At 39.3% G+C, this 14,999-nt stretch overlaps 2 protein-coding genes across 5 annotated transcripts; both read right to left on the bottom strand.

Moving 5' to 3' along the window:
* Nucleotides 1–68: 68 nt before the first annotated feature.
* Nucleotides 69–7,469, bottom strand: LOC127413564 (lactoylglutathione lyase-like). The gene is made up of 6 exons (XM_051650807.1): nt 7,311–7,469; nt 4,447–4,529; nt 2,372–2,512; nt 1,164–1,231; nt 944–1,033; nt 69–520 (listed from the first exon to the last, which is right to left on the bottom strand). Exons 1-6 carry the CDS (start codon nt 7,377–7,379, stop codon nt 429–431), a joined length of 543 nt encoding a protein of 180 aa, XP_051506767.1. The 5' UTR covers nt 7,380–7,469; the 3' UTR covers nt 69–428.
* Nucleotides 7,470–10,869: 3,400 nt separating this feature from the next.
* Nucleotides 10,870–13,379, bottom strand: LOC127413552 (gastrula zinc finger protein XlCGF7.1-like). Of its 4 annotated transcripts, none has more exons than XM_051650792.1 (2): nt 13,177–13,379; nt 10,870–12,979 (listed from the first exon to the last, which is right to left on the bottom strand). In XM_051650792.1, exon 2 carries the CDS (start codon nt 12,955–12,957, stop codon nt 12,103–12,105), a length of 855 nt encoding a protein of 284 aa, XP_051506752.1. In that variant the 5' UTR covers nt 12,958–12,979; nt 13,177–13,379; the 3' UTR covers nt 10,870–12,102. The 4 variants fall into 4 exon arrangements, with proteins under 4 accessions (XP_051506752.1, XP_051506755.1, XP_051506754.1 ...); XM_051650795.1 differs by having other exon boundaries at nt 10,870–12,924; nt 13,253–13,365; XM_051650794.1 differs by having other exon boundaries at nt 10,870–12,960; nt 13,249–13,327.
* Nucleotides 13,380–14,999: the final 1,620 nt, after the last annotated feature.

Here is a 14,999-nt window from a genome sequence, read left to right on the forward strand (position 1 = left end):
AGGCTATTTGGAAAGTACTGACTTTAAAAAAAACATCTGCTTCTTTCAAATATTCAACAGAAGAGTCATTCAACAAAAACACTTCTTTGTTTTATTTAACAAAATATAGGCAGGATTTTAAGGTTAGACTCTATAGAAGACCGTACGATTTCAAAAAAGTATTTTAACAAATTTTTGTGTTTAAACTATATGGAAGACTGCATTCAAAAATATCTGTTAAATTCACAAATACCTATTTGTATTGAACACTTTTATTTTTGAGCCCACCAGATTTCTAGCGCACTGTCACTGTCATTCATAAAGATTGTCTGTCTTCATTGTGCACTAATTTTCTTTGCCATCCACAGAACAATCACTCTGTTTGATCACCCAACAGTCCTTGGTTTTCATAACTAACTTCTGTTCAGATCACAGCATTAAAGAAGTCTTTAAGAAGTGATGGGCACCATGTTGTTGGGGCTGAGGATCTCAATCCAATAACCATCCGGATCCTGAATAAAGGCCAGGCCCTTCATTTTACCTGCAGGATAGAAACAGGGACAGAGATCAAGGCCTGAAATGAATTAAAATAAACAGCAAGTATATCACAGGACTATTAAAAATGAATTAAATACTGTACAACAGCAATGTGGTAACTATAAATTATTCAGTGACATCCAGTAAGGATACAAATACAAATATCCCAAATTAGTATGTTCAGTAAAAGTATGTCCATCTGACTGTACATTATCCTGCTTATTATCGGCTACTTGCCAAATAATAAATACATTGATTTAGGTTCCTTTTGATTTCCTGTTGTACTTTTGATTACTGTTACCTGGGACAACGGTCAATTAAACAAGTTTGGCAGTCATTATACAAAAATATTTGACCGCAGAATGCTGCAATTGGCCAATAAGAATCAAGTATTCCAGAGAACCATGTAATAATTAAAAGAAATTACCATCATCGGGCTTCTTTACAAAGGTCACTCCTTGCTCTTCAAATATCTTGCAGGCAGCGTATACATCTGGCACAGCGATTCCAATATGGCCTAAGATAAAATTACATGTTATTAATGTAATGCATATCTTTATTTTTTTTAAGCTAATAGTGTCATATTGTATCACAGAAAATACAATGACAGAGAAGAATTGTATCCTGTATTCTCATCCTTTATTTACCAAAGCCTCTTGGGTCCGAGTTGCCATTGTGGTAAGATTGGCTATCGTCCGCCTCTGAGCCCCAGTTACTGATGGATAAAGAAAAGACAAATGAGAGATATATAAAAGATGTTATGCAGAACATTCATGACTGATAGGCTCGGTCACTATTCACTTTCATTTTATGGGAAAAAATGAGCAGCATCAACATTATAAAAATTATTTATTTTTGGGTTCCACAGAAGAAAGAAAGTTATACAGATCTGGAACGACATGAGGGTAAGCAAATAATTTTTTGCCAAATTTAATGGTCAGTCAATTTTTTGCAATGGCCAACGTTTATACCAATATCTAAAGATCAGGGTGGCCGATCAATTTAATGGCAAAGTACAGGTAGTTTAAAAATAAAAATGACTGCAAGATGGCCACAAATTTGCTTTAAAAAAATTTCATATTGACTGGATCCTATGTACCTGCCCATGACCACCAGGTGTGTGAGTGGTATTTGTTCATTTTCTTTTTATTATTTGTTTGCCCAGTAACCTCAATACTCAAAATTAGAGGTTGACCGATAGCTGATTTTGTCGATACTGATAATTAAGGTGGTAGAAAAGGCAGATAACCAATTAATTGGACAATAGTTTTTTTAAAGTGATTTATATTGTTTAAAAATGTCTCAGTCTCTCCTTGCTATGACGTGCACAGGCTGCAAGAGCACAAAATGAATAAAATCCCAAATGCAGTTTGTTGTGCATCCAGAATCCCGATAATAACCAGGAAAAAAAAGATTTGGTGCATAAAGCAGGACTTTTAAATATAAAGGAACCCGACCAGGGACCCTTATTTTGAAATGACGAAGACTTGGCTCAGTTACAATCCTCTATCTTCAAGTATTTACCAAATTAGGCTTTTAATAGCCAATATATTCACCAGATGAAGGGTTTTATGAATATATTTCACCAGATGAGGTTTAATGAGAAATAAGGTTAATTATTATTCAAAAGATATGAAGTTGGAGATGCAACGAATGTGCTGACAGGGCAAGTTTCCATATAATGACAATTATTTGCATGCTCTCAGCGACAGAGAAACAATGAGGAATAAAAATAACTATCGGCACCGATTATATGAGGTCTACCTCAACTCAAAATATTCAAATTGTACAGAAAATGAAATCATCTGCCGTCCATCCCAACATGATCATTAGAGTTGCTCGTGCATCAACTTACTGGGTGAGCTCTATAGTGGCTCGACGGGAGAACGTCCAGGCGGTCCTCTCTTTCACATCTGCCGGGATCTCTTTCTTATCTTCATAACCCAGGAAGTACAGGGAGAATCGCATGGAGGGAAAATCAAACTTCTGCAACAGCCTGCAATGAAACAGTTGCAATACACACATCATAGTAAAGATCAGTAAACTGATATACAAGACTGACAGGTCTAGATCTGTTTATGGTTTTCCATCTATAGGCCCTTTCCTACTGCAGGAACTAAAGCCCATTTTAGGTACTTTTACTATGAACTACTACTTTTCGTTGTTTTGAACTATAGTTCCTCTTAGCCATTTTGAGGGACTTTTTAAGGTCCTACTCCGGGGTACTCAATACTTTTTGCAGCAAACTTGTAGCTGCTAGTCTGCTACTAAGAGGATTACGCTAAATTTTCAATTCCCTTTACAGAAATAACATAAAACCAACAAAGTATCCAAAGAATATTGCCTGTTTCACATACAGTACTGTGCAAAAGGCACTTGTGAAAAATGTTGCATAGTAAGGATGTCTTAAAAAATAATGACATAAATAGTTTTCATTTTTTCAATTAATATCATACAAAATCCAGTAAACATATAAAAGCTAAATCAATATTCAGTGTGGCCACATTTTCCTTTAAAACAGCGCCAATTCTCCTAGGTACACCTGGACACAGTTTTTCTTGGTTGTTGGCAGATTGGATGTTCCAAGCTTCTTGGAGAATTCACCACAGTTCTTATATCTGTTTAGGCTGTCTCAATTGCTTCTGTCTCTTTATGTAATCTCAGACAGACTCGATGTTCAGTGGGGTAATATGTGGGGGCCATGACATCTGTTGCAGGGCTCCCTGTTCTTCTATTCTAATCTTTTCTATTTGCAAAAGTAATGTTTGGGAGTCTAAAATGTATACGGACATAAATAATAAGATGTTTATTTAAAATGGGTAAATTAAATCTATTATATAAACTTACCCGTCATGAAATCTAAACCTTGTGAGGAAAGTGCATGTGGCAGACCTCTGCCTTTTTTACGAAGGAAGAAGAGGGAGCCGGGGTGAACAATCCACATAAGACTTTTAATGACACTTTTCAGCATCACATAAAATACATCCAATGCTTTTCAGCAGTCACTTAAATATACTGACACACACACACACACACACACACACACACACACACACACAGAGACAGCTTTGTGCATCACTCTCTCTCTCTCGAACTGCGGCTCTGGCTCCTCTTTATCTCTCTCCCGGCTGATTGCGATAATTCTCCCCCAGCCATTCATCCTTATCGCTAGGCCACGCCCTACTCACCACAGTGCGGCATGCCTGTTACTGTGTGTTTAGTGCATTAAGGCATCTTTTTAAGTGAGTAGTTCAGTACAGTATTTTATGTTGAGTCATAAAAGCCTTTATTGTAAAAGACTGTGCTGATGAAGAGCATTTTCAACATGTTGTCTGCTGAGTTCAGCATGTGCCTTGTTGGTTCAAATAGGCTGGGCACTTCATCTCTCATCTCACTGCGGCGTCAGGGACACAGCACCGCGCCCAGTGTAAAGACCGTAACCTGAATACACAGTTTGTGTAAAACAGCCCTAACAAAAGTGTGGCTCCAATCCTGCATCCTCCATCAGTATTGTAGATTTTGTTGTTGCTACTGAATCGCGCTTGCAAACAATGTCAGAAGAAAATTGGTTGACACTAGATGACGTCATTATGGGGGTTCCTTTTGTGTGTGCGAATGCAAGACGGAAAAGTCTCCTCAGGTGTGCTGTTCCTCTTAGGAGTTCTCACCAAGAAAGTTCCTACAGGGAAAGTACCGGGACTGTATGTGGGAAAGGGGCTTATTTTTTCTTTGACCGAAATGGAACTGAAATTGCATTTCGGTCTAAAAATGTCTTTGTCACATATTTCGATATTACAATTTAATATATAAGAAATAAATAAACCTAATACTTCGATAATGTGAAACACTTGTCGTGAACTAAAGTTGTTGACAATTAAAATCTATGACAAATGTGCTAACAATGACATTCTTTGGAACAAGAGGACTCACGTCATTCCCAGGATGCGTGTATAGAAGTCCAGGGATTTCACAGGATCCTTCACCCGCAACATTGTCTGCTGCATCATGAAATCCTACAGCAATAAGAGGAACAACTTTAAGTCAAAATGCAATGTAAAAGAAATGAGAGGTGAGATTATACAAATAAAACAAAATTATTAATGTCATAGAGCCTCACGTAATAGATTACCAGGTACTTAAATCATTAATACAACATGTCTACACTTCCCATAAAGTCTTATTGATGAAAAGCTTAATGATACATGTGTATAATTTAGTTTAATGTCTTTGAGAATGTGTCAAACATGAAACAAGTTATCTTTCCCAAATGTTTGGTCTGTTGGTGTGCTGGAATGCTACTGATAATCTCAAGCAACATTGGGTATCTTCAGACTTCAAGTGTAATCTGAAAACCACAGCCACACCAAAACAGGCACTTGCAGTTATTTTTTAACTTTAGGTTTTTTCATATAGGACCTCTACAATATATGAACAAAGATTTCTTAAAGTTTAACACACATGTGCCAGTCTCTGATGTAGTGATCAACCAATAGCTTTTTTTCCCATATTTTGATAATCTCAAAATGGCCAAATATCAAACAATTAATCTGATATATTGACCTATCACTAGTCTTCCCTCATATTACCTGGTAAAAGATGGGTTTCCCAGCCTGACCTTGCTGGTTTAAAATGGGTCTGCAAGCCTGACCAGCTAGAAAGTGCTACCTGCAGCCCGGAGAGATCTCCAAATGGGGGCAGAAACTCCAAAAGGGGGCAGCATGTCCATGAACGGTTAGAAAAGGATGTAGCTGCAGGCCGAGCTCCAAAATGGGATGGAAGCTCCAAAATGCAAGCAAAGACATACAGCGCTACGAACCAAACCCTTTACCTAACCCTAACCATGTGGAAGTGTCGCCCCCTTTTTGTGCTGGCCCAACCCCTTCTGGAGTAACCCCACCTTCTTTTGGAGATTCAACCCCACCATTTGGAGATCTCCGGGCTTCAGCTATACCTACTTGAATGGTTAGGGCAGTAGCGGTTTTAACCACCACGCAAACCATGCAACTGCGTGGGGCCCCGGACGTTGGGGGGGCCCCACGCCCTGGTAAGAAAGCTCTGGAAAAAACGCTTGAGGGGTGGCATGTTGTTCTGTGTACATGCGCGAATACGCTGTCAACACTCTTAGAGCGGTTCATGTTAGAGGTCCGCCGGGTTCGAGTCAGTTTTTCCAAGTAGGACTTTTAGTTTGGGTATGTATTTATGAAAAAAATATACAGGCCTTCCGAACTTGTTTTGCCCACGCTCTCACTTAAAGATATGCGCAAATGGATGAGTTAGGGCCGTTCATACCAAACGTGTTTTTTGCCCGCATCTGTTCTGTTTTTTCATCGTTTTTCTATGTAAACTTGCGCTGGACGAACGTCCTTGACTGCTGCACGTGTCTTGCTGTTTCTTCAGTGTCTCACCGAGGACCGGCACATTTTTAGACACAGTGTCAAGTTAAAAAGAACGTCAGGTCTCAAAAACACATGTCGAGACACCTGCGTTCTGTTTCAGTCGTTGCACTGCATCTAGACAGTTTTTAGCGCAGGTGTCACAAAGATTGTACGTTCTGAACAAGTTCAGGTTGCAAAGAGGTGACTGTTACAATGTTTAACGTTATTCCAGATTGTTCTGCACCAAGTAAAGTTTCAGCACTTGATAAACGGTAATGTTTATTTTTTCTTATGCTCTAGTGTGCTGAGGGTCCGCCGTGCCTTGTATGTTTGCGGTTACAAACGTTGCCTACGATGCTTACAAAAAATACAGCCTTTTGCAACATGATGAACAATAAATACACTGCAGCATTAGAATATAAATTCCAGGTTGAAGTAAATAAGACAGAAATACATTACTATTGTATACAACAAGTCATTAAAGTAATAATAATAATACTGTATCATATTACAATGACAAACTGGACATCAGTAAATAAAGTTGGATTATAATAATAATAATAAATAAATAAAAACTGAATTCCAAAATGTTAATGAGTGTAGTAGGTTTTGCACACCCTGTTCATTAAAAAAAGAGAGAATATGTGTAGCTAAATATAGTTTTTTTTAAATCACTGTATTGTGGAAAACATGCATTAATTATCTTTAACTAGATTTTTATGTTTCAGTAAACATTCTGAATGTACTTGACTACAATGGCTGATAGGGTGAATTTAAAATCAATTTTATGTTATTTTTTTAGGCAAATATATTCTAAATGGGGCCCAGGGTTGGTCGGTTGCTTGGGGCCTAAGAAAACGTAAACCCGCCCCTGGGTTAGGATTAGGGAAAGGGGTGGTAAGGCAGGGACTCTGTAAATCTTTACTGGTGGTTTGGACCTCCTGCCCCTTTTTGGGGCCCGGCCTGCCGCTATATCCATCTCAAAAAAGTGCCCAAAACCCCTCTGTAAACAGTCAACTGACCAGTGAGCCCAGGCTGATGACCAGCCAACCATTAGGTTGGTTTTAGCCATTTTATTCAACAGGGTTGTTATAAAGTATGTGACTAATGAGGCAAAAGTTCATGCATGTCTACCGGTGATATTTGTTCAACATTTCCACTGTCAATAGCATTACACGCAGAATAACTTCTGGAATTATTTTTGCTCAGTATGACTCAGCAAAACATCGCTTTAGTTTACACACAATCTTCAACTTCAGCCGAGTTATTAACAAAGCAGCAGGGTAATCACTGTAACATAACAGCTATATCCGAGAACTGTTTCTCATGAATTAGTAAGGAGAAAGGGGAAACGACGGACGGGATGATTTACTGGCCTCGGCCCTGTCTGCAGGATTGGACTGAAATGCAGAATCTTACTTTAGTGATGGGGTCTCCCTCTTTACACGCAGCGGCAGCTGCTTCGTTGGTCAGCCCTTGGTCGGTCATTTTAGGTGTATTTCGGCCAGGTGATCGCTGAAACAGGTGACAGACGGAAAGACACTGCGTAGGGGGCGTGGTATTGCGCACCACGTCAGATGCGTGACGCTAAATGGGAGGGGCCAAAAATATCTACGCTTGTGTAATTTTACTTTTCTTCCTGCAGAGGCCGCCAAATTGGCTCTGTTTTATTCCACGATCTTTTCAGAATCAGAATCAGCTTTATTGCCAAGTATGCTTACACATACAAGGAATGTGTCTTCGTGACAGGAGCTTCCAGTGTACAACAATACAAAAACAATAGCAGCAAGACATAGATAATAATAAAATATAGTTATACACATACGTACATACACACACAGAAACACACATACATACATTTGGAAAGTATTCACAGCGCTTCACTTTTTCCACATTTTGTTATGTTACAGCCTTATTCCAAAATGGATTAAATTCATTATTTTCCTCAAAATTCTACAAACAATACCCCATAATGACAATGTGAAAGAAGTTTGTTTGAAATCTTTGCAAATTTATGTACATAAGTATTCACAGCCTTTGCCATGACACTCAAAATTGAGCTCAGGTGCATCCTGTTTCCACTGATCATCCTTGAGACGTTTCTACAACTTGACTGGAGTCCACCTTTGGTAAATTCAGTTGATTGGACATGATTTGGAAAGGCACACACCTGTCTATATAAGGTCCCACAGTTAACAGTGCATGTCAGAGCACAAATCAAGCCATGAAGTCCAAGGAATTGTCTGTAGACCTCCGAGACAGGATTGTATCGAGGCACAGATCTGTGGAAGGGTACAGAAAAATGTCTTCAGCATTGAAGGTCCCAATGAGCACAGTGGCCTCCATCATCCGTAAATGGAAGAAGTTTGGAACCACCAGGAGTCTTCCTAGAGCTGGCCGCCTGGCCAAACTGAGCGATCGGGGAAGAAGGGCCTTAGTCAGGGAGGTGACCAAGAACCCGATGGTCACTCTGACAGAGCTCCAGCGTTTCTCTGTGGAAAGAGGAGAACCTTCCAGAAAAACAACCATCTCTGCAGCACTCCACCAATCAGGCCTGTATGGTAGAGTGGTCAGATGGAAGCCACTCCTCAGTAAAAGGCACATGACAGCCCACCTGGAGTTTGCCAAAAGGCACCTGAAGGACTCTCAGACCATAAGAAACAAAGATTGAACTCTTTGGCCTGAATGGCAAACGTCATGTCTGGAGGAAACCAAGCACCGCTCATCACCTGTCCAATAACATCCCTACAGTGAAGCATGGTGGTGGCAGCATCATGCTGTGGGGATGTTTTTCAGCGGCAGGAACTGGGAGACTAGTCAGGATCGAGGGAAAGATGAATGCAGCAATGTACAGAGACATCCTTGATGAAAACCTGTTCCAGAGTGCTCTGGACCTCAGACTGGGGCAAAGGTTCGTCTTCCAACAGGACAATGACCCTAAGCACACAGCCAAGATAACAAAGGAGTGGCTCCGGGACAACTCTGTGAATGTCCTTGAGTGGCCCAGCCAGAGCCCAGACTTGAACCCGATTGAACATCTCTGGAGAGATCTGAAAATGGCTGTGCACTGAAGCTTCCCATCCAACCTGATGGAGCTTGAGAGGTCCTGCAAAGAAGAATGGGAGAAACTGCCCAAAAATAGGTGTGCCAAGCTTGTAGCATCATACTCAAAAAGACTTGAGGCTGTAATTGGTGCCAAAAGAGCTTCAGCAAAGTATTGAGCACAGCCTGTGAATACTTGTGTACATATGTCATTATGGGGTATTGTTTGTAGAATTGAGGAAAATAATGAATTTAATCCATTTTGGAATAAGGCTGTAACATAACAAAATGTGGAAAAAGTGAAGCGCTGTGAATACTTTCCAGATGCACTCGTCAAACTGAAATCCACAAAAAGGATCCTTGCATATGTCCCTGGTCTGTCCAGATGTTGCAGGATATGATGCAATCCCATGTTGACTGCATCATCACAGACGTAGTGCAATCTAATACAAATCTGTTATGTACAGTGCAAATGTTTTTTTGGGGGGGGTTTCCCAAGAGGAATGAAATGGCAGAAGAGGTTGGATGTGTTGGATAAATATAAAAAAGACTAAACTGTGTATTGCACATAGTTTTTGCTCAATGGGGCAGTTTTATCTGTTCATGAGACGGATAGCCTGAGGGAAAAAACTTTTCCTGTACCTGACGGTTCTTGTGCTCAGAGCTCTGAAGCATCGGTCAGAAAGCAACAGTTCAAAAAGGTAATGGGCAGGGTGAGTGGGTCCAGAGTGATTTTTCCAGCCTTTTCCCTCACTCTGGAAGTGTATAGTTCTTGAAGTGGGGGGCAGGGGGCAACCAATAATCCTCTCAGCAGTCCGAACTGTCCTTTGTAGTCTTCTGATGTCTGATTTCGTAGCTGAACCAAACCAGACAGTTATTGAAGTGCAGAGGACAGACTCAATGAGTGCCGAGTAGAACTGTATCAGCAGTGCCTGTGGCAGGTTGAACTTCCTCAGCTGGTGAAGGAAGTACAACCTCTGCTGGGCCTTTTTGACAATGGAGTCAACGTGTGTCTCCCACTTCAGGTCCTGTGAGATGGTAGTGCCCAGGAAACTAAATAACTCCACTGCTGCCACATTGCTGTTTAGAATGGTGAGGGGGATCAGTGTTGGGGTGTTTCTCCTAAAGTCCACAATGATCTCCACCATTTTGAGCGTGTTCAGCTCAAGGTTGTTTTGACTACACCAGACAGCCAGCTGTTCAACCTCCTTTCTGTATGCAGACTCATCGTCATCTCGGATGAGGCCGATGATAGTGGTGTCATCTGCAAATTTCAGGAGCTTGACAGAGGGGTCCTTGGCGATGCAGTGCTGATTGTACAGGTGCTGGAAGTGAGTTTCCCGTCTCGCAAGCTGCTGCCTGTCCGTCAGAAAGCTGGTAATCCACTGACAGATAGACATTGGAACAGAGAGTTGGTGTAATTTATTCTGGAGTATAGCTGGGATGATGGTGTTGAAAGCCAAACTGAAATCCACAAAAAGGATCCTTGCATATGTCCCTGGTCTGTCCAGATGTTGCAGGATATGATGCAATCCCATGTTGACTGCATCATCAACAGACCTGTTTGCTCAATAAGCAAATTGAAGGGGATCTAGAAAGGGTCCAGTGATGTTCTTCAGGTGGGCCAACACCAGTCTCTCAAATGATTTCCAGACATCAGGGCGACAGGTCTGTAGTCATTAAGTCCTGTGATTTTTGGTTTCTTTTCTCAAAAGCCTGGATGCTTCTACTCATTCAATAGACAGAGTGATTAATTGCCAATTGATAATACATATTTCTTGTTCTTATTTTGAGAAGAGTCCTAGGAGTTGATCTTTCGCCTATTTTTTCTTTTAGAATTGTAATGATATGGTGTGTTGTGCTATTAGATTGTATTTTAGGATGTAACACATTGAGAGAAAACTGTACTAATTAGGAAACATCAAGTCAAGCTCTTTACTGTCAAGCAGGTTTACACAAATTTCAGCAGGAGAAAATGAGAACAAGTTGGATTTATCCAACAGAGTATGAATTAACAAAATACAAATGTGTCCTATAACTCAGCAACAGTTCCCAAGTTATATTATTAACATATATTGACTTGACATATGAAAGACATCAGAAAACTCTAAACTCTAAAACCATAGACACAAAGCAAGTTTTTTTTAAAAGTTTTTTTACGTACCATATTTTATACATTAGGCTTTTAAGGTCATTGTTTTCCTGAGGCCCAGCAATTCATTTTTGTGTAGGACATTTGTTATTTAAGTTTTCTTAGCCCATAAATGCTACAATGGTAAATCTTGGGGTATTATCAGAGGACTCCCTGGGCTTTTCAGAGATACCAAATGTTTGAGAGTTGGAATGTAATGGTGATTGAGAAATATACCACAAAAGCCTGTTGTTTCATATTTGATACATATGGATTTCAACTGGCTTTTTCAATAAAATTATATAAAAATGTTTAACCAAGCACAAGTTGCTTATATTCAGCAAATACTAATTCTAAAATATCAGTAGCAATTTAATCATTACTGTCACTTCTACTTCAATAAACTAAGTCCACCACCATTTTAAATAAATCGATATAAACACTTTTGATGAAACCACTTTTTTCACTTGCTTGGGCATTCGTCAAATTGAACAGAGAGTGAAACAGGAGCCGTCAAACGTTGTATATCATATCTGATACATACGGGGTAATAGGGTTATTTAATTTCTTTGGGTTAATTTCAGTCAGAAATTAACTTTTATATTAAAGTGAAATATTTACCCCCTTGATTTGTTTTTCAGGGCATTTGTAACCCTTATGAGAACATATTTTTTTCTAACCATTTACAGCATAAACAGTGTCATTTATATCAAATACTTTAATTGATTCCTTAATACAAATTCTCAAGACTTAAACTAAAAATGAACATTAATTCATTATTTATGCCACAATATGTACAGTATGTTAGAACTGTACTAGAATATTAAAAATAATTTAGATGTTACTGATGAAAAAAACAAAAGACTTCATTACAATTGCATTTAGTGACTCCACATTTTGAGTTTTGGGGGCATTTTTGCCCCAAGCCTCCCTAAATTTCTGACCCTGTTTAATTTATTTTTCTTCCAGACTGAAAGAATGCAATGTACGACAATTTTGAAAAGGAATAGCCTGACAATAGATATTACTCCCATCAGTTCAGCCTTCGTCTGAGTGCAGTTTATTATGCAATAATGAATATTTATAACGATGACTTTTTCCACACTCTGAACAGGAGAACGGTTTCTCTCCAGTGTGAATCCGTGTGTGTTTCTGCAGTGTATGAAGGCGCGCAAAGCTGTGTCCACACAAGGAGCAATAAAACTGTTTCTCTCCAGAGTGACAATCATTTTGGTGGCTTCTGAGATTTACAATACTGTAGAATGTCTTCTCACAGAGCGGGCAGGATAGTGGTCTCTCACCATTGTGTTTCCATATATGACTTTGGAGTGCGGCAGAGCAATCAAACTTCATCCCACACTGATTGCAAACAAAGTGCTTAGCTCTCTGTCGTTTTTCACCCATGTGGACTTTCAAGTGCAATTTAAGCCAGTCTGAACGTCGAAACGCCTTCCCACACAGTTCACAGCAGTACGGAGTGTCTCCGGTGTGCATTCGCATGTGAGACACCAGGTTTGCTTTGCGGCGGTACTCCACACCACATAGTTTACAGCTGAATTTTTTACCAGGAGTCTCATATCTGTTCGAGGAGTTAGAGACAGTTAGTTCTGTGTTTGTGTCCGTATCTGAAGGACTTTCATCAGACACCTGAATATACTTCTTTGTATAATTCAGTCTACGGCAAAAGTACCCAACTGATTCCATCACTTGGCTCAGCACCAGAATCTCTTCATCCTCCTTGGTGGGACCTGGGGCCTTTGTGGTCACCTCTGACCCCAGAACTCCCACAAAAGACTCCTCAAGCGTCAGTTCTGATGAATGCTCCTGTTCACAATCTGGCATCTCTTCTTCAATCACAGGCTTCATATTGATGCAGACAGGATGCAACACCATCTGCTAAGGAACCTGAGATTTTCTAAACATAGCACTCTTATTGCTTTAATAGAACTACATGGAGTGCATACTTTAAAGTCATTTGTCACACAATAAATAATTTACATTTACTGAAAAAGAGCTAAAAATGTACCCTTTCTCTTATAAATGTATATATTTTAACCAACAAACATTCATGATCATTTCCAAGTTATTTCTCTCAACTATAAATTCACTTACTCATAGTTGGGGGAAAAGCTACAAAGTCAATCAGAAACTTTGTGGTAAACAACTTAATCTTAAAGCACTTACTTACAAGTTGGTCATATTTACTCTTGTTCAAAAGAACAAGTTATAACCAGCAGTAAGATTATCATCTTTGGAAAAAAAAGGATTTCATGCATTTTCTCGTTTAGAAAGTTTTCATGATTCCTTCCACTGTATTATTTCACGGTTGGCAGCGGAGCGGAGATAGACGACACTGCCCCGCTGTGGTAATATGAGGAACAGCAGATTTACTTGATGCAGATTAATTTCTTATGTGCATACCGCCATCTACTGGACTGTTATGTAACTAACCTCATCATCTATGTGGAAATGATGATGAATAATAATCATCATCATCTCTATATATATCTGTTTCACGCTCTCGATTGTAAGTGGTTCCACTGTGAGTGAATGAAAAAAGAATCACTTTTTACAGCCAGGTACAGACGTTAAGATGACGAAATGCTGTTGCATTTACAGCTCAAGTGAATTAATTCCTAGTAAGCCTGCATATGACTGATCAATAACATTTTTTTTTTTTTTTTTGTAATTGCTCACACAAGAATAAATACACAATTCTGCATTTACACACGGTACCAGACATAAGTTTGATGGAGAAATGTTTCTTAAAATCATAAAAGCATAAAAGATGTCTAATCTTTTGACTGTAGTGCATGTTTTCAGCTGTTATGCGAGTGAGACTTTTATTTCGAAATACGTGAGCCAGCTGCCCTTTGCATGCAAAAACAGGTCATGTGGGTGCTGCATTCATAATTCCAAAGTTAAAGTGTATAAGAATAACAGGATTTCAGATTACCTATCAGTGTATACTGGAGAGATGTTTGCAATAATTATGGCAATAAGGTGGATTAGTGAAGTTAAAATATCTAAGGCAATAATATGCTCAGATTCTAGTTCAGCTCTAATAAGTCTGAATGAGCAGAAGTCAGAAACAAGACAAGATATGATAATAGAGATTATTCAAGAATTATATTCACTTAAGCAAAATAGTATAAAGGTACAGTTTTTGTGGGTTCCGGCTCATATTGGGTTGAGTGGTAATGAAGAGGCAGATGTTTTAGCAAAAAAGGCCATAGAGCAAGAGATAGTTGATATCCGGATTCCTTCTAGTAGGTCAGAAATAAAGTCAATAATCAAAAAATATAGTCTGAAATGATGGCAACAGTATTGGGACACTGACACAGAAAGGTAGACATTTGTATCTCATACAGTCAGTAGTGGGTAAGGGAAGAGTATCAGGTGGGAGCAGATTTGAGGAGAACATAATTACAAGATCAAGACTGGGGTATACAAAGTTGAACAGTACAATGCATTTAGTAGGCAAACATCCAATGGGTCTATGTGAGGTATGTGGTGTTAATGAAACAGTTGAGCATATTATAATGCACTGTAGGAAATATACTGTTGAAAGGAATGAGTGGAAGGATGAACTAGTACATAAGGGTGAGCAGTTTACAATTAAAAATGTACTAAATCCAGGTAGAAACATAACACCATTATTTTTACAATATTTGGGAAGTACAGGTTTGCACACCTGTTTTTTTTTTTTGTTTTTTTTTAACCCCTCCATGGGGGCTGAGTGTGGGAACGGAGGAGCTGAACACGCAGCGCCGGACGAAACCTCAGCCTCTATGCGGGTATAAGAATTAAGGGTGATTGTATGTAGGTTGGTGGAGTAAGGTAAATCAAGAGATTGTATGTAGAGTGTCAATGGTCCATTTGAGTGATAGGTGGCGGTAATGCACTTATGTGTTTGTGATCCGCCGTAAAACAAG

Source organism: Myxocyprinus asiaticus, chromosome 23, assembly GCF_019703515.2.
Source record: "Myxocyprinus asiaticus isolate MX2 ecotype Aquarium Trade chromosome 23, UBuf_Myxa_2, whole genome shotgun sequence".
NCBI lineage: Eukaryota > Metazoa > Chordata > Actinopteri > Cypriniformes > Catostomidae > Myxocyprinus > Myxocyprinus asiaticus.

What these genes read in the sequence shown, in the direction of transcription:
- LOC127413564 (XM_051650807.1), bottom strand. Translation starts at nt 7,379, where the DNA reads ATGACCGACCAAGGGCTGACCAACGAAGCAGCTGCCGCTGCGTGTAAA. An exon ending in AGGGAGACCCCATCACTAAA is followed by an intron (nt 4,530 to 7,310) that starts GTAAGATTCTGC and finishes TTATTGCTGTAG; the next exon opens with GATTTCATGATGCAGCAGAC. An exon ending in CTCGGACCCAAGAGGCTTTG is followed by an intron (nt 1,034 to 1,163) that starts GTAAATAAAGGA and finishes ATTTTATCTTAG; the next exon opens with GCCATATTGGAATCGCTGTG.
- LOC127413552 (XM_051650792.1), bottom strand. Translation starts at nt 12,957, where the DNA reads ATGGTGTTGCATCCTGTCTGCATCAATATGAAGCCTGTGATTGAAGAA.